This window comes from Gracilinanus agilis, chromosome 1, assembly GCF_016433145.1.
Source record: "Gracilinanus agilis isolate LMUSP501 chromosome 1, AgileGrace, whole genome shotgun sequence".
Taxonomy (NCBI): domain Eukaryota; kingdom Metazoa; phylum Chordata; class Mammalia; order Didelphimorphia; family Didelphidae; genus Gracilinanus; species Gracilinanus agilis.
Window position 1 is genome coordinate 53598314 of NC_058130.1, and position 9499 is coordinate 53607812.

Sequence of the window (9499 nt, forward strand, 5' to 3'; positions counted from 1 at the left end):
GCCTTATGGAAAAAAAAATGCACTGATACAGCTCAGTCCTTCTAGATATTACTAGACTCCAGTTCATCAAAAGCTTTTATGAGAGCAAAGGAAGAAAAGACCACTTTGGGCTAGGTTGAATACAAAAGTCCTCACTGAGGAAAAGAGGGTCTGACCTGGGTTTGAGAGGGAGAGGTGTGACTTTAGGGTACAGAGGAGGGAGAAGAGCACTCTAGGTAAGAATATTCCTGAGACCTGAAAAGCACAAGTTGTTCTGGGGCCATCAAATTGATCTGAACCACCCTGTCTTAACTGTTTCTAAACCATTTGGCCTTTCACTCCAGCAGTTTGATGACTCCCAAGTCCTAAGGCACAACACTTATTCCTTTGGATAGATTTTTCAACTAAGAGAATCCCTTTCCTTTAAAGGAACTTATACCTCTTTTCCCCTCCCATTTGCCATCCTGATGAGACTACACATATTTAGTCCCCCAGGAAAAGATTCCATTAATCAGCTGCCTCGTGGCAGTATCTGAGATAAAGGGAGAGAGATGGATGAATTTTTGTGATGCTTGAACTTTCTATCCCACTAACCTTTTTGCCCTCTAGGCAGCTGTGGATGTACCCCATTATGTGGGTATCCGGCTAATGGTTGAAGGCTCTCCTTTGAAGAAGCCTCTGACTGTCCGTACCCGAAGAGGTGGCCCCCGTCCATTGACACATCGACACCATAGGGAGCCCAAGGGTTCAAAGCGTAAGGAGGCTAAAGAGTTCATGCCCAAAGAGGCTATAGAATCCATGCCTGAGGAGGCTAAAGATTCCATGTCCAAAGAGACTAAAGAGTTCATGCTTGAGGAGGCTAAAGAGTTCATGCCTGAGGAAGCTAAGAATTCCACATCTGTTACCTGCAAATCATCAGGGTATTCCCAGTATCTAGGGAAAGCCCAAGGAGGCAGGAAGAAGCTGGGTCCCATTGAGAAAACACTCTCCATAAGCATGAGAAAGAAGAAAGTCAACACCAAACAATGCATAGGGACTGACCAGGCCAGCTTCCAGAAATGGGATATCCATAGTCCCAAGATGACCAACCTCATCAATACATCAGAAGCCATTGTCAGTCAGGGAAAACAGCTTCTCTCTGGGAACAAACATCAGCTGTTTACAAAGAACCCCTTGTCTCTAGGTAGGGCAACATCTATGCTTTGGGCCCTTAGCTAACTTCTTGCTCTCTGACCCCTCCTCTCATTCCCTGGGGGTCTAAGACCAGTATGATTAGAGGTTGGGGGACTTCACAGCAAATGCTGTGAGGAAAAATCCTATGGTGGGTATAAGGTGTGACTGTAATGTAATGAGACTGGTTTGTAAACAAAGGCAGGAGAAAGTAAAGAGCACAGTGGGGGGGAGGGGGAGACCAATGACATTGATGAAAGACCTGGCTCTGCCTCAGTCAGACCCTGGGCAAGTCTCAGAGCCTCCTTGAACTCAATTCCTCATCTGTAAAATAGGAATAGAATGTGTCTTGCCCATCTCAGAAGGTTGTGATGAAGATCCAATAAGATGATGCATGGAAAGCCCTAGATGAATTGACAAATATACCAGGACATAGACATTCAAAGGGTAGTTCCCTACCCCACCTCACTTCAGTGAAACCACTTTGGGAGGTTATGCATTTATTCCAACAAGGTTGCCATTATTCAAATTATTTTGGGAACTCTTCTTTGGGAATTGCTTTCATAACCAGGTTATGAACCATATAAGAAAATCAGTATCTTTACTTTATAGTCACATCTCATTTTTAACCAAAAAAAAAAAAATGCTATTACCTAGCTTGATCACCCACCTTCTTCACCAGACTTGGCTCCATAAGACTCTTGGCTGTTTGCAGAAATCAAATTCTTCCTCAAAGGATGAAGATTTACCACCTTTGAGGATATTCAAAAGAATCTACCACAGGCTCTCAATGCAATTTCCAAAGGGGAGTTCCCACAATGTCTTGAGTAATGGCACCTCGTTGGAATAAGTGGTGTATAGCCTCTTAAGTGACTACTTTGAAGGGAACAACACTCATTTGGATGCATAAGTTCTGGTATGTTTGTAGCCCCTGCCCTCCAGAGGGAGAGCAAACACTAACACAAGATAATACGAAAAGATAACAAGATGACATTATTACAAATACCAAATGAGTAGTATAGATAAAAGTAGAGGAGTCATCCCTGCTAGTTCTTTGCAGGGAACATGCACTCATCTCTGTAAAATGGGAATGGAATGTGTTTTGCCTATCTTGGCGGGTTGTGGTGCTCCTAGGTGAATTATTGACAAATATACCAGGACATAGACATTCAAAGGAGTAGTTCTAGTTATGGTCTATTTATAGACTCATGTATAGACATTATAGTCATATTATGGTTTGTTTATACTCTTATTGGATGTTGTTAGAAGGGACCTTAAACCTCATGTCACCTAGTCCACCACCTTCATTTTACAGATGAGGAAACTAAGGCCCAGAAACAGGATGTGATTTACCCAAGGTAACAGTATTTCTCGGCATTAGATCACCCCCAGGGCACCAGAGTGGGTTTCAGAAACCTGAGTGGGTTTTACATCTATTGGCTCACTCCCGGAGGGAAAGAAAATGAATCAGCCCCAACACAGTATGTTTCCAAGCAAATCCTACTGAAGCAAGTATGCTTGGGGCTATCATATGGGACTTCCTTTGCCCTTTCTCACAACTTACCATGTCTAAGCAGAGGGCCTCAAGAGGACACTAGTCCATCTGTGAAAAAAGGAATAGGATCCAATACTAATAAACTGCAACTGACCCATGCTTTTCCTTCACCTTCCACAGAGTCAGAAGGATTACCCTGCCTCCTTGCTAAGCCTGTGTTGCCAGGTTACCGACCACCCAAACCTCACACCTTCCTTCTCAAACTTCCACTCCAAAAACCACCCGTGCCTTGCCAGAACCTCCGTGCCACAGGCAGGGGTTTGCTTATGTTTCCGGCTCATAAAGAGCCTGTTCCCAATTGTAGGAAACAGGCCAAGGTGGGCTTCAAATCCTGAGGGTCCTGGGAGGGGACTGATTTGTGCTGAGATCTGGGAGAGTTTGGGGAGGGGGAAGGAGGGAAAAGAATTTCTCATGGTCTAGGCTGAGCCAATGGGAGCTGATGACCCTGCTTGGTCCAAGCCCCTTGGCCCCAGCAAGGTGTCCCCAGTTTAGAGCCTTGGCTGTGATCAAGCCCAAAGAAACACAAGAGGCAAGTGATATATGTTCTTTGGTTTCACCCCAAAGCTGTATTCACAGGAGTGGGAGGGAGGGAGGCAAGCAAGCTAATTACCCTTTATTGATCCCTTATCCCTTCCCCAGAGAAATTCTCATCAGCTTTTCCCCATAGCCTGAAATGGCAATTGTAGTTCACTCAGAACTCCATCCACCCAAATCATCAAAAAAGGAAATGCCTGTGAGCCCCAGTTGCTCGAAGATGAAATGCAGCTTCCTGCCACCTTTAGCAGCTAGAAGCCAAGGTTTGAAAATGCATCAAATTTTGATGAATTCTCTTATAAAGAATCCAAAGTTCATGACTCCTGCTGGCACCTGACTCCCAGGAGAGAATTCCAAGCAATAGAGACCATGGAACTAAAAAACTCCTGGCCACATTTCTCATTTACCACTCAACATAAGATCTGGCCAAAGAAACCACTTTGGGCCAAAAAAAAAAAAAAAAAAATAGGATTGAGATACATCCTGTTTTTGTCATGTTTACTGTTGGGGCAATTCGAGGAGGGGGTTGGACACATTGCCAGGCCTGGCTGGCAGGGAAGTATATGGGAAGAGGAGTGGAGAAAACTAATCAGAGATCATGATAAAGGCATACTTCGGTGGGAGGTGTCAAGCCCAGGAAATGGAAATTTGGGGGGGGGAGTGGTCACTATATAACAGAGGAGAGACTGAGATAGGTGATAGGGACAGCTTACAATGGACAAAGAGAAGTTCAAGCTGAAAATCAGCATATTTTCCTAAGGTGGGCCCTAACTCCCAAGAATATAAGTGAGAGGAGTCACCAAATGGAACCATCAGTCGCTGAAAGTTCTAAAAGCAAACTACTCCCCAGCATGAGGTTAGCTTGCCTTAACTTCAGCAGAGATCCAGAGTCCTGGGGGGGGGGGAAGGGGGGGGGAAGAATCTTCCCAGCTTCTTTTTATGCCAAAAAGGCCAGAGAATGAGGAGGGACTGGACACACACTCTCCCAAGAAGCAGGCCTTTTCCCCCAACTCCTCCCACTGGGACCTTCCCCAAAGGCAGTAAATGACTGTCTCACTTTTCCCACTTTATGAGCCATCTTGACTTATGCTATTTCTTCCTTGGTCGGTCTGACATTTGGAGCCCCAAGTTCCATAGAGTTTGTGAAAAGAAAGGGGGCAAGGGAGCTATAAGCACTGTGGGGGCCATTGAGGTCTGGGGCAGGAGGATTTGATGCAGGTGGAGGTGGAGGGGTAGAAGGGCCATCTCCTTTGGAGTAATGTGGAGGCGATGGAGGAGCAGTTCACTCAGGACCTAGAGGGTAGAAAGGGTAGAAGAGAGTCAGGACATAGACCTAACAGTTAAGAAAACCCAAATAGATGTTCTCATTTAAAGTGAAGGCTGGAGGGCAGCTGGGTAGCTCAGTGGATTGAGAGTCAGGCCTAGAGACAGGAGGTCCTAGGTTCAAATCCAACCTCAGATACTTCCCAGCTATGTGACCCTGGGCAAGTCACTTGACCCCCATTGCCCACCCTTACCACTCTTCCACCAAGGAGTCAATACACAGAAGGTAAGGGTTTTAAAAAAAAAAAAAAGTGAAGGCTGGGAATAAGAATAATGTGAATCTGGGCTGTCCCTACTCTTAAGTCCAAAAGACTTTCTATCAACATAGAAACAGAATATTAGAGCTGAAAGGCAATTTAGTCCAGATCTTTCATTTTAGATGAGTCAAAGAACTTATTTCACATATTCAGTCAACTAACCAAGAAGCGAATGTCAAAACCAGGGCTAGATTCCAGGTTAGCTTTCCCATCACCAATGACAAAAGATAATAATCTGCTACTGGGTCCCTGAACAACAAAAACTCAGGTGGGCAGACAAAGCAAATTGAAGTACCTGTGTCTGAGGCATTGAGGTCTCCACTGGCAACAGTAAACTTTCCCCTAGGACACTGCCAACTCGAGCAGAGTACACGTGGTCCCCAAGGACAGGACACAACTGAAGCACCATATGCACCAAGAGCTGGCTGGGAAATGCTGGGGACAAGAACATTTGCTTCAAGAACTCCCCGATGCCTTTCTGAGCTGAAGATTAGCCCTGAAGTCATACTCTGCCTTCTGATGGCTATTGATCTCCCTGGCCCACACCAAGTTGAGTAGCTAGGAAGAATCCAACTACTATCTAGCAGTAGTAAACCCATGCCAAGTCCTGCCCCCTTGAAACAAAGTTTCCGTATCCAAGGTTGGATGGTCCTGACTCCTACCTGTAATTGGTTGGAGCTTCACCAGAGCACAGTCAGATGTGGAGTCCTCGACGAAAAAGTGGGTCAGGGTTTTCTTGACACCCTCCTTTAAGATCTGTCGAGATGGTGTCTTCACTGGGACTACCTGTGATCAGTTCCCCAGAATAGAAAAACCACTTCAAATTCTGTGCCCTGGCATCCCTTCCCCATCCCACTCCCCAGTGACTCAAGAACAAAATGAAGGCCACAGGGTGCTGGATGTTTTCAGCTGATTCCTAACTCAAAGTAGGTTCCTGATTAGTGAGACCTAAAAAGCTTACATTTTCCCCATCAGCCATGGGTAGCCTTATCAAACCTCTTTTCCCAAATTTATGGGATGTCACCTTCTCTTTTTCTCCATGGAGCAAGAGACTAGAGTTAACACTTCACTCACCAGGTCTGCTCCCCTGACTTGATCCAACTTCAGAGCGACTTGAATCTCACCTTTGGGAGTAGCTGGGACCCCTACAGTGACAGCCCTAAGGGGAAAGCAGAGAAAGGAGAGTTCAGAAAGCAGCAACCTTGAAGTACTTGTCACTGAAAGGGGGGAGAACCATGATAAAGCACTAGAAGCCAGTGGCTGCCCCCTCACCAGTAAGTCACTGTGGGTTTCTGAACTCTTCGAGACTGGATGAAGAAATTCTGAAAGATTTTTGTTATTCTTGGACAGCTGGAGAGGAGGACAAGCCCTGAGCTCTCCCTGGTGGATGGAGGAGGAGGAAAAAAAAAAAAGAGGTCACAATTGTCATAATTCATAGCTCTATAATGTTTTAAGATTTATAATACCCTTTTCTCATGATCACCCACTGAAGTATATAGTATTACCATTGTACAATAATGAACCTGAACAAGGTTACAAAGGATGTTCCAAAGTTAAAATTGAATCCAATCTCTTGACTAAGAGCCCAGTGAACTTTCCACTAGAGAATTCCAAATGAACCTTGGCTTCATTTTACAAATAAGGAGAGTGCAGCCAGAAGAAGTCAGTTGCCCAAGTCACTTGGCTGAGTGGCAGAACTAGGTTTCTCATGGCAGGACTTTTCCTACAATCTCAGGTGAATTTTCACCTGTTATAAAGGATGTCTATGGTTCCAAATCTTGCTGGAAAAAGTTAACCCTCTTCATATATTGCTTTGAGCAACTGCAGTTCTCACTTCATCTCCCAACTTGACCTCTGGTTTAGCATAAGCAGTAACTTACTTCCCCGGAGCACGGACAATATGGAGCTCCTGACTGAGCCCCAGGTGCTGGCCTATTTCTGGGAGTATTGAGAGCAAAGTAAGTTCACCTGGTTTTCCTGGAGACACAAGGAAAAAAGTAATGAGGCTTCCTAGATACCAAATTCTTTAACCTTCCTTTTCCCCACTTCTATTACTTCATTATCTCTAATTCTTATTCCCTTCCTTAACTGTCCTTTGGATCCATACTATCCCACCCCTTGCCATACCTGTTACTGCCAGTCCTGGGGGTTTGTTCAAGGCCACCAGAGGTCCTAGAAAAACAAAGTTGTCACATTCAAATAGACCCCCTAGAAATGAGGATGGGATTGCAAAGCACCCTGAATATTTAATGATAGAGGAATAACCAAATAAATCAGTTTCTATTTATGTAAGTGAAAAATAAGAAAAATTCAAAGAAATATGGAAACAGACCTTTATGAAATAATGCACAACAAAATGAGTAGAACCAGAATAATGAAGTACACACTAAGTAGAACCACATAAAAGGCAAGATAATGAATGGAGAAAGAACTGTGATGAGGACTTTGAAAACCTGAAATACTAATGGGGGCAGCTGGGTGGCTCAGTGGATTGAGAGTCAGGCCTAGAGATGGGAGGTCCTAGGTTCAAATCTGGCCTTAGATACATCCTAGTTGTGTGACCCTGGACAAGTCACTTGACCCCCATTGCCTAGCCCTTACGACTCTACTGCCTTTGAACCAATACACAGTATTAATTCCAAGATGGAAGGTAGGGATTTAAAAAAAACAAAAAAAGTGTTGAAGAGAATTTATTTAAATATAAATACCAAACAAGTGTAGTTGGTTGCACTGACAATGTTAAGTTTTTAACATAATATTTAAACAAAAATCAGCATGGAGTCAGCTCTAGTCACTTCCTATTCCCTAATGAGGCATGGTGAAAGCACTATCCTAAAATCAGGTTTATTGATCCCCAAAGCTTGTCTGCCCTCACCATTATGGTATAACACAGCTGTCTTCATCACTTCAGTCAGCTCCTTGTGGCTGAGTGTCTCTAGCTGCAGTGTCCCAGGAAAGAGCATGTTATGAGGGCCCCCTTCCATCTTCTTGGACTTTTGAAGGAATATCTGGTACCTATAAAAGGAAAATGGGAAATGAACAGTAGGAAAAAAAATTTACTTGTGAATCTGGTGTCATATACAGCAGTGAAGAGCATTGGTCTTTGAGTTTGGAGACCTGAGTAAGTTCCCTTCTAACACTTTGTTAAATTGGGCAAGTCATTTAACTGCTTTTGGGCCTCAGTTTCTGTATTTGTAAAATGGGGGAAATGATACCTTACCTACCAACCAAAGTTGCTGAGGCAAGTACTTTGTAAACTTTAAAGTGTCAAATAAGTGTGACTTACTGGAGGATCTGTAATTTTCTAAGTGCTGGTGCTCCCTTTACCAACACATTTCATAAGCCTTCTGAACCTCAGTCGATGGTTTCAGAAGTTATAGTCAAAAACTTCATACCCTGTCGGTCAACTCTCGGGTGTGATAAGCCTTCCCACACTTAGCTAGGGAGGTCTTAAGACAATAGTCACAAAACTCATCATCAGAATCATCCCCCAAACCTTTTCTGTTCTATAAAACATAAGGAGCAGCTAGGTTAGAGCCCTGGGTCTGGAGTCAAGAAGACTCCTCTTCCTGAGTCCAAATCTGATCTCAGATCCATCTTTGCTATGTGACCCAGAGCAAGACACTTAAACCTGTTTGCCTCAGTTTCCTCATCTGTCAAATGAGCTGGAAAAGGAATGGTAAACCACTCCAGTGTCTTTGCCAAGAAAATACCAGATGAGGTCATGAAGGGTTGTACAACAGGACACAAGCTTCTATTACACTAATATAACCCTTCAGAATTAATACCATGCTTAGATAAAAAAAAAAAAAAAAGTCAGTGGACACCATAAGGACATGACTGTCATAGGACTTAGCACCAGAAGGGCATGGAAACATTATTTAGAGTCCAGTTGTGACTCACAGCTGGAGTTCATTGGAGGCTGTAGGATAGCTAGAGCTCACGAGTTCTGAGCCGCAGTGGGAGGCCCTCAAGCCATTTTCACCCATATGGGAGGGGGCACCCAGGCTGCCTAAGGAAGGGTGAACTGACTCAGGCCAGAAAAACAGAGCAGGCTCGAGCTGCTGAGCTGACGAATATTAGGAGCCCAACCCCTTACCTCCCGTCCCCGTCCCCGCCTTCCCCCTCTCCTCTCCCTCACTATGCTCTCCCCTCTCACACGCCCCTTCCCCTCATTTCTCCTCCCCTCCCCCTCCTCTTTTCCACCTTCCCTCCCCTCCCCCACCACTGTGTCCCCACACACAGACACACACACTCAGTCAGTCCCCACCCCACGGGGATCAATCACCAGGTCTCATTCTCCCTCTTCGAGGTTCTGGACTTTCCCCGGACCCCAAGTCCCTGCCCTGTCCACCCGCACAACAACCGACGTATAACGCAGCTCCTCATCTCGACAGGAACGTGAAGCCGGAGCGAGTGTGCGCATGCGCTCAGGCGGAGCGGGAGGGGCGGGGCGGGCACCGGAGCACCGCTCCCTCCATACGGAGATTGGAGAAAATGGCTGTCTGTTAGGGTCCGAAACTGGAAAGCGGGCTTGGGAGCGTGTACTGAGAGGAGGAGGCGGAGCAGACACCTGCGCTCCCGGCTTGCTCCTCGCGGTTCTCAGAGAAGCAAGTCAGTCAGTCTGTCAGTCTGTCAGTCTTTCTGTCTGTCTGTCTTCTTGGGATGCCAAAAAAAAAAA

The 9499-nt window shown here is 45.2% G+C and overlaps 1 protein-coding gene across 1 annotated transcript; it reads right to left on the reverse strand.

Moving 5' to 3' along the window:
- Positions 1 to 3921: 3921 nt before the first annotated feature.
- RPUSD3 (RNA pseudouridine synthase D3) lies at positions 3922 to 9244 on the reverse strand. The gene is made up of 10 exons (XM_044665024.1): positions 9140 to 9244; positions 8380 to 8399; positions 7694 to 7833; positions 6946 to 6990; positions 6699 to 6795; positions 6091 to 6198; positions 5893 to 5977; positions 5481 to 5604; positions 5114 to 5253; positions 3922 to 4531 (listed from the first exon to the last, which is right to left on the reverse strand). The coding sequence occupies exons 1-10, from the start codon at positions 9242 to 9244 to the stop codon at positions 4328 to 4330; spliced, it is 1068 nt and encodes a 355-aa protein (XP_044520959.1). The 3' UTR covers positions 3922 to 4327.
- Positions 9245 to 9499: the final 255 nt, after the last annotated feature.

What these genes read in the sequence shown, in the direction of transcription:
- RPUSD3 (XM_044665024.1), bottom strand. Translation starts at nt 9,244, where the DNA reads ATGCGCACACTCGCTCCGGCTTCACGTTCCTGTCGAGATGAGGAGCTG. An exon ending in AAGTCAGGGGAGCAGACCTG is followed by an intron (nt 5,605 to 5,892) that starts GTGAGTGAAGTG and finishes AACTGATCACAG; the next exon opens with GTAGTCCCAGTGAAGACACC. An exon ending in GAAGCTCCAACCAATTACAG is followed by an intron (nt 5,254 to 5,480) that starts GTAGGAGTCAGG and finishes TCTTGTCCCCAG; the next exon opens with CATTTCCCAGCCAGCTCTTG.